The sequence below is a fragment of the Octopus bimaculoides genome, chromosome 4 (genome assembly GCF_046866305.1).
Source record: "Octopus bimaculoides isolate indiv1 chromosome 4, ASM4686630v1, whole genome shotgun sequence".
Taxonomy (NCBI): Eukaryota; Metazoa; Mollusca; class Cephalopoda; order Octopoda; family Octopodidae; genus Octopus; species Octopus bimaculoides.
Genome location: NC_142931.1, coordinates 120738885 through 120753627, shown reverse-complemented (window position 1 = coordinate 120753627; position 14743 = coordinate 120738885). Strand labels below are relative to the sequence as shown.

The following is a 14743-nucleotide window of genomic DNA, read 5'->3' as shown; positions in this document are numbered from 1 at the left end:
TTATTTAAATTAATCATATTTCATTGTTGTAATAAAATATAGAGCTGGCTTGTACAGTTTACAATCTGAAAGACACCTTGCCATTACTTGTTTGGATATGATATATATTCATAAGACATAGGTATTGGTAATATAAATGCATTAATCTAGGTTGGCATATGTGCTTTGTAGGATGTGTAACTTGCAGGGTTTCCTGTGCAGCCTATAGTAAATTTGGGAAAACATATAAGAAAATTAAGGGTACAAGTATGAGTCAGGATTTCAGATTCAATTTCACTACTGACACTTTGAGCAATTATCTTCTATTGTAGCCTTAGGTTCACTAAAACTTTTTGAGAGAAATTAGGTAGATGGAAATCATTTGGATACCCATCAGGAAGCTGTCCTTGTTCTTTGATGGTTGTGTAATCCCTCACTTGGTTTTACGCCACTATCTGGTCCAAGGATACTTTCAGCAGTATATATCTTGTTGCTGATGTCCAAGTCATGTGCCCAGGCTTAGAAAAACTTCCTCCCTTCCTTCCAACAATCTCAGAAGCCTTAAAAAGGATCATGCATACTTTCCTTCCTGCTTTGAGAAAGTCATTTAAGTCAAGGCAGGCTGTACTGTTAAGAAGTTTGCTTCTTAACTACAAGGTTTTGGGTTCAGTTTCATTGTATAGTTGATGATACTGTGGGTTTTCTATTGTAGCCTTATGGATTTGATAGGCTGAAAAATGTATATACATATTTTTGTGAGTGTCTATATGTACTTATATGTATACATGTGTGTGTGTGTGTGTTGGTGCAAATGTTTCCATCCTATGCACTTTGCATGGAAAACTGCTGAGCTACAAGTGGTGTACGTTATTGTCTCTTCTCTGTTAGTATATCTTTTGCTGGTTCCGTGCTTTTCAAGGCATGTGGAATAAGAGTTCCCTTTACCTGAAAAACAAGTATGGACTAGTGACAAGAAAGGCAGCCGGCTGTAAAACAATGCCTTGATTACAATATATTTGTCTAATCCAAACATATATTTATGTGTGAATATATTATAGTTTTAACATGACATAGTAAAAATGGATTTTGATTTCTGCCTCATAACAAAATTTGTATTACTATTTGCTTTGCAAAATTTATTGTTTAAAATGTTTGGAAGGTGATTGTATTATTTGAGATAAATTTGGCTGCTGTTGTAAGCAGGTCAAGCAATTACATTGAGGTTCTCTCATTTAACATTGTTGAAGTTGGGTATGACTCTTTGATGTTACCAGCTATAAAAACTGTATAGTCAAGAGCAGAGATTAAACAGTGAACTAAGGGACTTTCTCTCTCAGTATATGTAAAAAAGTACTGTAACCCAATCATAATAAAAGCAAGCTCTTAGACCTCATAAGCTTCCAGCCTGTTACTTTCACTTCTGTGATCTCAAAGATAATGAGAATAATTGTAATTAAGGAACTATCTCTTCCTTTGCCACACCGAACCTCTTTCCCTCCACTCATATCTAGCAAGGTTTCTGCAATATTTTTCTCTATGTCCATACCAGTGGTCTTTTTTCTACAAAAAGTTAAACGTAGGCAAAGTTGTTGCCCCTTCCATCAGCAAAGTTCTGCTTCACACTGAAAATCTTCTGACAAAGTTACTTTCTATGAGCTTTATTCATCTTTAATATTAGATCATCACTGCCTGATCTCTCCATCACAACAGTTTACTGGTCCTCTCTTTATCACTTCTTGTGTACTTCTGTGGTTAGACTCACACACTATTTCTTCTTTACATTAACAAATATTCTATACTGCAGACATTACTTCATCTTTTTGTCTCAGGCTACTCAACACCTTCTGCTAGGTATACAAATACCTCTGAGAATAAAACTTCAAAGGATTCTGTAATATTAACTCAAGCTTCTCTCATTCAACAGCACCAAAATACTATCCGTCTCCTCCATCTCATCATCTGCTTGAGCTTACTCAGATTTGTATGACCCTGATCTTTCACCCATCGCTGTTTGCCATAGGATGTTCCTTTCAGTGGCATCCAGTGTTATCTGTTAAGTGATCACAGTATGTCTTCTTAGGATGACCAATGCAATTACAACCATGTTGAGGTGTCCAGAATAGAGTGCACTAACTAGCTTCTTCTTACTTCTCAAGTAATGTCCAGCAAAGTGAGAAACTTACTGAATAATCTTACCTTGGTGAGTTGTTCTATTCAGGGCATATGCATATGTAGATGCCATCCAGCATAGTTTTAACCTCTTTGGTTAATGTCCAGATGGAAGTGTCATAAAGTAACACAGATTCAACCATTGCATTAAGAAGTTCCTTTTCAGATTCTCTGAAATTTCAAGAGACCAAAGTGGCAACAAATTCTTTTTACACCCAGCTAAAACCATACGATTTTATATAAATACTAAATTTATCAACTCCAATGAACTTTTGTAGGGATTACACAAGAGCCGATTTTCCCTTGAAAGCCAGCAAATATATTTATTCTGAATAGTTGCTCAAATACACCTACTATTAGATTAATTCTCATGTAGTGTGTATCCTCATTCAAGAGTAGTTACATTGTGTCCCTGCATGTCATAAGAGATGACCAAAAAGGTTGGTGACAGGAAAGGTGGGTTTCTGATTGTAAAACTCACTTGACCCATGCTGATATGGCAATGAGGAAGTAAAATGATGATGGCTAAGTTAATTCTTAAAGATCTGGGAACCTCTATGCTAAAGCACATTCTGCATCCAGTATGCATGAGTGCATACCAGATTCTGAACTGCATTAAAACATCTGCCTGTATATTTTGTATTATATTTGATGAAAAGTAGTGTCATTGGTTAAGGTTTCCAAGGGGGCCAATCAGTGGTTCATTGCCCTTTTGATGGAAAATGGACATTGAATTGTCTGTGCAACTTGGCCAGAACAAATACCAAACAGTCTATGTACACAAGTTACCACCACAGAACAAGGACTGGTAATTTGTCACTGCATATTTACTTATAGAGAGAGGAAAGTGAGAGCTTGTGTGAAAAATGTTACAACCATACATTGTTTATAATTAATATATTGAGCACACATAAATGAGCAGTGGGCCCTAGGTAAGCAATAACTAAATTTCCTGCCTTATCTCACTCTGCAGATAATGCTAAGCCAACATAGGTTTGTATTATAGGAATGTAAATATACTCAAATAACTCTTAAAGCATGCAAGATACATAGTTATTTGGAGCTATCTCTGATGAAACCCAGCAACAATCTACACTAAGCCAGTGTTCTTCTAAATACTAACAAAACGGTATAACTTATTATAATGATTCTGAAACTGCAGTCTTTCTAAGCTATTTATAGAATCGTTGCCTGCTCCAAAGAACTCATCCTTTTAGTGGCTGAGTCTTTTTTCAAAGCTAGTTGCAGCACACATATACTTTCCCCTCTATCTTTCACACACATGTAAAGATCTGTTCCATTACAAGAAACTAAAAATAACTAGTTTTAGGTTCCCAAAGTTACTTTCTTTAATACACTTAAAAAAAAAGGAGCTGCAAGGGTTACTTTTTTTGAGGGGACATTCACATGGCATTTTTTTTGAGCCTAGACTAATGTATTAGTTGAAGTCCCTTCTTAAAGGCTTTGTACACAGTATAGAATTCTTATCTACACTTCTGCATATCTAGTGTGTGTGGTTACCTATAGTGCAATACTGACTTAGAATGAAATCTTTTATCAAAGGGTGTGATATTTAATCCAAGTGGCACCATTGTACAGGTTTATACTGACAAAACTCACACTGCATAGACAGTGTCACTTTGAGTTAGATTATAAATTGTGCTCTGTGTGTGTATGTGTGTATATATATACATATATGTGTGTATCTATCTATCTATCTGTCTGTCTGTCTATATATACACACACATATACATACATGTGTGCAATTAAGAACTTCGTTTTCCAACCATGTAGTTTTGGTTCAGTCTCATTACATGACAACTTGAGCAAGACTCTTCTATTATAACCCAGGGCTAATCAAAACCTTATGAGTGGATTTGGTTGATGGAAACTGAAAGCAGCTAATTGCACATGTGTATGTGTTTCTTTGTCTTGACATCATGTGATAGATGTAAACAAGTATCACTATTATCCAAGTGATTTCCCCCCCCCCCCTCAATTTTGGACATGGGGAAATATTATCTTACTTGGAAGTAGGTGATGGTTGGCTACAGGAATGACATTTGGCAGTAGAAAATCTGCTTCAACAAATTTCATCTGACCCACACAATCATAGAAAAGTGAATACTAGAATAATAACAATATTGTGTTGAGTCACAATCTTTGTAATATTTTGGTAACTTATTTGTTTTATTCATCAAGTTACAACAAAAGCAGCCTAGCATTCAAAGTAGAGACCATTGTGTTGTACTGTTTGAAGCCAGCTTTCTGCCAGTTCTTTGATCCTATGTTGATACCAGCTTTTGTCCTTTGAGGTGAAGAATTCCTTCACTGAAGCTTCCAGCTCATCCTAGTTGATGAAACATTGCAAGCCATGAATCAAAAGTAATAATCTGAGGGTGATATTTTTTTGCAATCCTATCATGCATAAGCAGTGGTTAAGCAAGGACCAGCTTCCAGAACCTGTCACCAAATATGGGCATTTCGAACACAAGGCAATGATCTGTGTCTGGTGGAATTATGAGGGGATAATTCATTATGAGTTTTTTTTTGGATGGTCAAACCACCAACGCTAACCTCTACTCCGAGCAACTGAAGTGGATGTTTGCCATTGTGTGGAAAAAAATACCCAGTATTGGTTAACGGAAAGTGAACTCTTCTACAGTAAGACAACACAAGAACTCACACCACTTGAATGACCTGGAATAAACTCCAGAAATTTCAGGAAATCAAACAGCATATAGTCTGGACCTATCTCCCTTGGATTATTACTTCCTCTGATCCATGACTCACTTCCAGCACTCACAATGCTTCATTAACCGAGAGGAGATGGAAGCTTCAGTGAAAGTGTCCTTTGCCTCAAAGGACAAGAACTGGTATCAGCATGGGCTCAAAGAACTGGCAGAAAGGTGACTTCAGACAGTGCAACACAATCACCTCTACTTTGAATGCTAGGCTGCTTTTGTTGTAACTTGACAAATAAATTAAATAAGTTACCAAAATATTGCAAAACGTTTGGCTCAACACAATATATCTGTATGTATGTATATAATGACAGTACATTCTTTTATTTGTTTCAGTCATTTGACTGCGGCCATGCTGGAGCACCACCTTTAGTTGAGCAAATCAACCCCAGGACTTATTCTTTGTAAGCCTAGTACTTACTCTATCAGTATATTTTGCCGAACTGCTAAGTTACAGGGACATAAACACACCAGCATCGGTTGTCAAGCGATGTTGTGGGGGACAGACAGACACATACACACACACACACATACACATATATACGACGGGCTTCTTTCAGTTTCCATCTACCAAATCCACTCACAAGGCTGAATCCGGAGCCATGTGGTTAGTAAGCCAGCTACTTACCACACAGCCACTCCTGTGCCTGTATAGTATAATTGTTATCCAAATCTTTTTATAGTTCAGCACAAAGAAAACATCAAGAAGTATAGAGAAAAGTTAAAGGAAGATAAAATGAAATCTGAAAAGAACAAAGCTGAAGATGACCAAGCGTTTTGGGATCGTCTTGAAGAACTAGAAAATCAAGAAAGTGAAAGGAATGAACTTGAGTAAGAAATTTATTACATTCCACTTGTTTATAAAAGTTAATAGACCTTTTTGACTTTTTTTTTTTCATACATAATGATTGTTCTTTTTACTTTTTCTCATTATTGATGAATTATAAATCTGTTCAGAATTGATTAAGAATCAATTGAATGTTTTTATTGAGAAATTATTAAAAAAATTGTTAAGTGATTCTTATAGGAAAAATACATTTATTTATGATGTATTTTTCAAGAGGCAAATAATATAAAATATCTTAATCAGTTTTTCAGTTCATCTGATTTTGTGCATCACATGCTTGTGCATCAGACAAGAGTTCTCCTCTGATCTTTATCAGTTGCATCATCATCATCATCGTTTAACGTCCGCTTTCCATGCTAGCATGGGTTGGACGACTTGACTGAGGACTGGTGAAACCGGATGGCAACACCAGGCTCCAATCTAAATTTGGCAGAGTTTCTACAGCTGGATGCCCTTCCTAACGCCAACCACTCAGAGAGTGTAGTAGGTGCTTTTATGTGTCACCTGCATGAAGGCCAGTCAGGCGATACTGGCAACGGCTACGCTCGGAATGGTGTCTTTTATGTGCCACCCGCACAAGCCAGTCCAGGGGCACTGGCAACGATCTCGCTCGAAAATCCTACGGAGGCCAGTCAGGCGGTACTGGCAACGGCCACGCTCAAAATGGTGCATCTTATGTGCCACCCGCACAAGAGCCAGTCCATGGGCACTGGCAACGATCTTACTTGGCTTGCCGGGTCTTCCGGTTCTGTTTTATTTTTTCAGTGTCTATCTTACCTTAATAAGATAATAAAATAAATGTCTTTTGAAAATAAATCACATCCACCTACATTTTTCTCTTCTAGAACAGAAGAATTTTTTCAGGAAGCAGTCCAAGAACCACCTTCAGCTTCACCTGAAGATTGCAACTTAAATGCAAAAGATGCTAAAGAAGCTCATGTTCGAATTAAAAAGTCTGTACACTGGACTGATGAAAAGAAAAGTAGTAGTGAAGAGGATGTAAACAGTAACTCAGATATGGATGATGATGCAACAGAATGTAAAAATGAAGAAAATTGTCTTGTCATAAAGTTTTCTCATTCTCCAGTAAAACCAAAAGTTGAAAAGGTAAGAATTGTTTCTCCAACTTTTTGCATGATATGGGGTTGTTAATCAACATTTAATATTCAGAGTTAATAAATATTAGAGCCTGTGAGATTTCATTCTTAACAGTAAATTGGACAAATGGGCTTTTATACATATTGAAACCTTTCCTGGCAAAGAATGCACTATCCATCATAGATTAATGGCTAGTGATTTCAGGGTCAAAGTTAGGTAGACTCAGACAGAAGATTATATGGAGAAAAAAGATAGGAAAGGTAAAAGAACTTATATTTGGACATAAGTTTTAGAGAAATTGTGGCATATTACTTTAGGGAGGAAGATTTATATACCTGTAGTATAGATGATAACCAGGAGTTCTTACAAGATTACCTGCTTAGGGCTACAGATCAGATATGCAGCTGGTACAAAGTTTCAACCAACCCAAAAGTGGTGGAATGATACAATTGATAGAGCAATAAAGGTTAAGGGACAGCCTTGGAAAACATGGAAGGAAGGTGATATTAGGGAGCGTTATCAAATAGCCAGATCAGCAGTTAGGAGATATGTATACTTAGCCAAGAGGGAGGGAGAAAGGGAGAGGTTTGTACATATCCTGCCATGTGAGGATCAGAGAGGTTGAAGTGTTCATGATTGTGAGAAAGTACGTTTCAGAGAACTGAGACATTGGTGAGAAGTATATGAGAGTGGTGAAGGCTCACTTACTACCAATGTGAAAGACATGAAAGTAGTATGGAGTGCAATTATGAAAAGCTGTTGGACATGGAGAATGCATGGGATAAAAAGGGGCTCCCTCATGCTGACCCTATGAAGGAACTAGCATGGTAGCCAAAGTGATAAAGGAAATGAAGGGCTGGAAAACAGAATACTCATGGGGATGATGAAAATATTTGAAGAAAGGTACATGAACCTGAATTGTTAATCAAGTAATACAGAAAGGTGTCACATGCAATGACTGGCATAGCATTTTCATTGTAAGCTGCTACAAAAGCAAAATTGATACCTTACAGAGAGGATACCTTAGAGGAGTCAAACTATTAGATCAAGTTATGAAGGTCATGGAGAGAGAGTCATAACATAGTTGGTCCATAATAGAATTCATCTAGATGAGACGCAGTCTGGTTTTATGTCTGTTAAAGGTACCACAAATGTAATATTTCTTGTGAAGCAACTGTAGAGACATGCTTGGCTAAGAGTACCCATTATTCCTGACATTTGTTAACTTGGAGAAGGTGTATGACAAGGTTCCTTACTCAGTAATTTGGTGATCACTAAGGAAACTAGGTATAGATTAATGGCTTGTGAGGACTGTATAAACTATGTACACTGATGCAGTAAGTGGTGTGATAGTCAACAATGATTTCAGCCACAAATTTAGTGTGAAGGTAAAGAGTCCATCAAGAAACAGTCTTCAGTCCTCTCGTGTTTATCATAGTCCTGCAGTTTTTCACAAGCAAGTTTAAGACTGACTGTTTGCGGGAACTCTTATATATTAATGAACTAGTCTTCATACCTGAATCTAATGGGGAGTTAGAGAAGAAATTCCAGGAATTGAGAGGCAATAAACAAAGCAAAGACTAAAGCTTTAGTAAGTAGGAAAGAAGACAGGAATCTGGTATTAAGACTGGTATCTTCAATGAAATCACCTAGCTCAGTATGCAAAAAAAAGTCTAAGTATAAACATCATTTGCACTGGTATGAGCATGTGAGGGATAGAAAGGATAACTACTGCATACAAAAGTGCTGAGCACTTGAAGTTAGTGGAACTTGTGAAAGAGGAAGACCAAGGAACATCTAGGACAAACTGGTGAAGGCTGACCTGAGGATACTAATTTGCATGGAAGAGATGGCAAATGACAAGTGGTATGTGGTACTATGGAAGTGCGCTCTAACACAAGTGTGGTGTTTAAGAAGCTGTGATATATCATCATCATCATTTAATGCCTGTTTTCTATGTTGGCATGGACAGGATGGTTTGACAAGAGCTGTTAGCCAAAGGACTGCACCAAGCCTTGCTGTCATCATTGGCATGGTTTTTACAGCTGGCTGCTCTTTCTGATGCCAACCACTTTACAGAGCTTGTATGTTTGTGTATTCATTGCTATAATCGTTGCTAACCTCCAGTTTACTGACAGCATCCCCGTGCATGGCTTGTACAGCTCTCACCAATCACTCATTTATCCCTAGCTTCCACATTAACCACCAGATAAGGCAGTAGGAGACTCTGTCAAAGGCTTTCTCCATGTTGACAAAAGCCAGGCACAGGGGTTAATTTTTGGCTAGACATTTCTCCTGCAGTCACCTAACCAGGAATATAGCATCAGTTGTGCTCCTGCCTGGCATAAATCCAAACTGCATCTCATCTACACTGGCTCTCTTCCTAATTAACTAAGCTATGACCTTTTCTGTTCCATCACCTTGTCCAGCAATTTGATGCTCTGTAATTATTTCTAAGTCATCACCCTTTGCAGCAGTTGACTATAATGCTACTACATCAATCGGTAGGTATGACTCCCTCGTAGACAACCCGATTAACTATATGGGTGACTAGGCTATATCCTACTCTGCCAGATATTTTAAGCATCTCAGCAGTGTTTCCTGATGGGCCAGGGGCTTATCTTAATGCCCTTCATCGCTTTTTCTACCAAGCTACTCTCGATTCGGATAGCTGGTCCCTCAGTTAGGTCAACATTTAGCAGATTTTTCTCCCATTCTCCACGTTTAGCAGCCTTTCATAATGGCATTTCCAAGCCTCTTTGTAAAATCATTAAATGCAAGTGCACCATCATCCATGCAGACACATTTCTCTCCTGTGACCTCACGATTTTCTCTCACACACTGATTTACAATCCAAAATGCATCAAGTCTCTGGTCCTCATGTTGCAGACTTCTTTTCTGCTCTCCCCTGGCTAGACATACCTGTCTCCTAGCTTCCTTTCTGGCTACCCCTACACTTCCAGTCCTGTTTCTTTGCTCTAATGGCCTTGTCTGCAGTATTGTTCCATCACCACATCATCCTAGGTCTGGATGGGACTTTGCACCAGCCGCAGATTTGGTCTGTGGCACTCAGCAAGCTGTCCTGCAGGAATTCCCAGTTGCCCTCTATGTTATAAGTCTAGTTCCTCCTCCCTCTCATCAAATTTCTCAATTAGGGTGTCTTTAAATCTCTGACCATATGATGGGTCCATAAGCTTCCAAATCCTTCTTTTCCAGATAGCTCTGCTTCTTGGCATCCTTCTGGCCTGAAGTCTAAAGTCATTAGTGACTAGTCTGTATGCCCACACCACCTACCCCATCACTGTTACCTTCCCAGAAGATACCTATATATATTTTATATATATAGCTTCACTTTACACCTCTTCCTCTATGACTTCTACCTCTTCATCACTCACAGCACATACTCTCTGTAGGTTACCCTTATCTCACTGCTCATTCTTAACACCTCTAGAATGTCCTCTAGCCTTTCTTGCCATCACTGCATCCACTCAGTAAACAAGGAAATGGATGAACTCCCAACCCTCGAAGAAATTGAGAAAGCAATATGCCTGTTGTCCACCGGGAAAGCGCCTGGCTCAGACTCTATTCCAGCTGAGATCTATAAAGAGGGCGGCAGGACCCTGACTGAGAAACTCCAACAGCTTTTCCACCTCATCTGGCAGGAGGAGGTACTCCCCCAAGACTTCAAAGATGCCTATCATACATCTTTACAAGCATAAAGGAAACTGCCAGGCCTGCGATAACTATCGGGGGATATCCCTGTTATCCATTGCAGGCAAGGTACTGGCCAGAGTACTGCTGAACAGGCTCATAGTTCATCTGGAAAAAGACCTCTTACCAGAGAGCCAATGTGGATTCTGCAAGGATCGCAGTACTATTGATATGGTGTTTGCTGCCAGGCAGCTCCAAGAAAAGTACCAAGAACAAAACGTGGATCTATACTCCACTTATGTTGATCTGACCAAAGCCTTTGACACTGTAAGCAGAGAAGGCCTCTGGAGAATCATGGCAAAGTATGGGTGTCCTAGAAAATTCATCGCCATCACACGCCAATTTCGTGATGGAATGCTGGCCAAAGTACAAGATAGTGGGGAGACCTCTGACCCTTTTGAAGTCACAAATGGAGTAAAACAGGGGTGTGTTTTAGCTGCTACCCTGTTCAGCCTCATGTTCTCTGCAATGCTGACGGACGCCTTCGGAGACGCTGATGTGGGCATTGGAATCAGGTACATATTTGATGGATCAGTTTTCAACCTCAGGAGGCTACGAGCAAAATCCAAAGTTACATCAGACACAATCAATGACTTTCTGTTTGCTGATGACTGTACCCTAAACGCTACCTCTGAGGCGAACATGCAACGCAGTGCAGATATATTCTCGGAAGCCTGTGACAACTTCGGTCTCACAATCAGTACAAAGAAGACCGAGGTGATGCACCAACCCGCGCCAGGAAAACCATATGTAGAACCCAACATTTCCATCAATGGGCAAAGACTCAATGCAGTTGACAAATTCACCTACCTTGGCAGTACGCTTTCCCACAATGTAGTCATTGACAATGAGATCAACACCAGACTCGCCAAAGCAAGTGCTGCCTTCGGTAGACTCCACAAGAATGTATGGGACAGAAGAGGCATCACCTCCATGACAAAGATCAAGGTCTACAAAGCTGTTGTACTCTATGGATGTGAGTCGTGGACCGTCTACCAACGCCACACCAAAAGACTAAATCACTTCCACACCACCAGGCTGAGGAAACTACTTGGCATAAGGTGGCAGGAAAGGATACCAGACACATAAGTCCTTACTCGTGCCAGGCTCCCAAGCATCCCTACCATCCTGATGAAAACTCAGCTTCACTGGGCTGGTCATGCAGCCCGCATGCTAGACTACAGAATACCCAAGAAGCTTCCGTTTGGTGAGCACCAGCACGGCAAGCACTCCTATGGTGGCCAGAGGAAACGGTTTAAAGACAGCCTAAAGGTATCACTAAAGGCCTTCAATATTGACCCGTCATCATGGGAGCAGACAGTTTTAGATAGGACCAAGTGGCGGGCCGCTGTTCACAACGGTGCCCGCCAATATGAAAGTGACAGGAAAGCTGCTGCAGAGAAGCGCAGGCAGAACAGAAAGAACAATGCTTTGAAGCCCCTGGCACCTGCTACCATTACCTGTCCCTACTGTAGCAGATCTTTCCAAGCACAGATTGGGCTTATTAGCCATCTCCCCACCCCTCTCTAGGATGATCAGATGGTCCTCGTCGTTCCAACGGACGAACAACACGCATCCACTCACTGTTCTCCTATCTCAGTCTCCATCTGGCATGCTTTGCAGCATTCACACTCTCTTCTTCTGCTTTTCTTCCTACTTCTATAGTGCCCTGCAGCATCTCTTACCCACTAACGTCTTTCCTATCACCTCCCTTTGGCCTGTCCCTATACTTCTCTTTCCTTCAATGATTCTCTCTACTTATTATTTCCTTCCTGGCCCCTTTTCCTCATACATGCTGTACATATTTTCCCTTTACAAAATAATAGTTTCCCATCAACTGACATGATTTTGCAGATTATTGGAAATAAATGACACTGCAGTGACATTCATATATGCATCATATATGATGGGCTTCTTTCAGTTTCCATCTATCAAATTCATTCACAAGGCATTAATTGGCCTGGGGCTATAATAGAAAACACTTGCCTAAGGTACCACACAGTGGGACTGAATCTGAAACCATGTGGTTGGGAATCAAACTGAACTAGTTACACCTGTACCCTTTTAAAAGAATGAGTCTGGCTTTCATTGTGGTTTGAAACTCATTTCTAGCTCCAGATCAGCCTTGATAGACCAGACCTGTGATCAAAGGTACTCCAGCTATGATTACCACTTCTGATTAAGGATAGGTAGGATGCTTTGCAACTATGAGGCTCTAAGGCTTCATCTCACTATATGACAATTTGGACCATTTTCTACAGCCTTGGATATCCCCATACATTGAGTGAATGAAAATTACAGAAGCTTGTTGGTTTGTATCTCTCAAATCCTTGTTTCGCTAATTCTGCCCAAGAATTACATTTACGGATACATGTGACTGTAGAATGCTCAGCCTATCTACATGCTGATTCAGTGAGCAAGTAATCCGGTTCATCCTCTTCAAGCAATTGATTAAACAATTAAATCCTGGTTATTGAAAGTGGAGTGTACCCAAGACATTTGTGTATGTACCCTGTCCTAATAGAAAGCAATGAAGTATCCCAAAGATTTGACTAAGACTAGGTTAAGCAACTATGTATAGAAGCCATCACTTTCCAAACTTCTGAAACACCAACTCAAGTTTATTGTAATTATATCACTAGAAAACTCTGCCAGAAAGTTTTATTGAATTCTGACATCCTTTCAAGCAATATAATAAATCAGTGCCTGTACAGTTTTTGTATGGATTTTTAAGTTGACAACAGTGGTACTATATTCCTAGCAATAATCTTTACCAATTTTTCATACCAAGAGTGTACCTCCATAGTGTCCTCTGCCCATTATGAAATACAACCAATAAAGATTTTTTGGATAATGTAATTTCAGAAACATTTTGGCACAGTACAGGCTGATGACATATTCACTGACCCAAGTTCTATAATCCCCTAGATCTCACATTAACTCATATTTGTTTCAGTCATTAAACTGCAGCTATGCTTTGACATTTTAGTTTAATGAATTGACCCTCGTGTTTCCCTTTCTGTTTTTTTAAAGCTTGGTACTTATTCTATTGGTCTTTTGCCAAACCACTAAGATACAGCGACGCTAACAATTCCCCATCACCACTTGATAACCAAACACAGATATGTATACAACAGGCTTCTTTGAGTTTCCATCTGCCAAACCCAGTCAAGGCTATTGTCGGCCAAAGGCTGTAGTTAAAGACTTGCTGAAAGTGCCATTGAAGCTGGAACCAAGCTTCTTAACAGCTACACTTGCACCTAGGTTTCCCCAAGCAGTCACCCATCTAAGTACTAAGTAGGCTTGACATTGCCTAACTTAGGTGATTGGAGGTGTCATTGTAAAAAATTAATCAAAATAAACCTTAATTTCAGGGCAGCCTGCAGAACTTCCAGAATGGTGCATCGAATGAAAAGGAAATTACCTTCAGTTTTTCTCTAGTACAGCCAATGTGATAAGAATGTCTGTGACCTGCTTCTCAAATGATGTTAGTTTACTACCTTCTTTTCCTTGGCAGGTATGGATCGAATTCCTCACAAGATTTTGATCAACTTACTTTGGTTGTTAGTTTGCAGACTCAAGGCAACAGAAAATTGCTACATCCATGGTTTTTCCTGTGGGGTAATTAGGCACGTAGCATAGTTACAGCTGGAAGTTGAATTTGGATCACCTAAGACTCACTGTTGAATGTTATTTCCACACACTTTTTTTTTTTCAGCTACAGTTCATGGATACAACTTCAGAGCAAGTTAAATCTCCAATTTGCAGTCCATCAGACATTTATAAAATGTTTCCATCAGAGCCAAAATCAATATTGAAATCAAGAACCGCTGACAAACAGTCTGCAAATAAGGAAGAAACCTATAGTACAACTGGTTCTGAAAGGACTTCTGCCAGCGAACAAACCAATTCAGGATCTTATCCAGCCCCCCAGGTAAGACAAAAATACAGTACCTTTTCATATCTTCCTCCCTTATTTAATACTAAGCAGCATATAAATCTTAAATTCTCTCTTTTACTATTCTAGGCATTTACCAGTACTGTAATTGAAAAAAGTGAAACTATCAACCAAAACAGTACCAGTCCAGATGAAACTCAACAACCCAAAAGGATATCTAAATTTAAGGCATCTCGCCAACAAAGATAGAAATCCCACTAATAAATTGTATTTAATTTTAAAAAATTGCAAAAACAC

General features: G+C 39.3%; 1 protein-coding gene across 10 annotated transcripts in view; it reads left to right on the top strand.

Annotated features, from left to right (window-relative positions):
• The window catches only part of LOC106874856 (unconventional prefoldin RPB5 interactor), a 48660-nt gene extending 33918 nt beyond the window's left edge, over positions 1–14742 (top strand). For 8 of the 10 annotated variants that reach the window (XM_052967395.2, XM_089351263.1, XM_089351262.1 and 5 more), the window contains exons 7-10: positions 5576–5723; positions 6585–6846; positions 14267–14482; positions 14576–14742. In XM_052967395.2, coding sequence (XP_052823355.1) covers positions 5576–5723; positions 6585–6846; positions 14267–14482; positions 14576–14695 — 746 coding nt within the window. In that variant the 3' untranslated portion in view covers positions 14696–14742. Of the gene's footprint in view, positions 1–5575; positions 5724–6584; positions 6847–13581; positions 13803–14065; positions 14483–14575 lie in introns of those variants that run through there. The other 2 variants (XR_016241662.1, XM_089351264.1) reach the window with 2 other exon arrangements.
• The last annotated feature ends 1 nt before the right edge of the window (position 14743 follows it).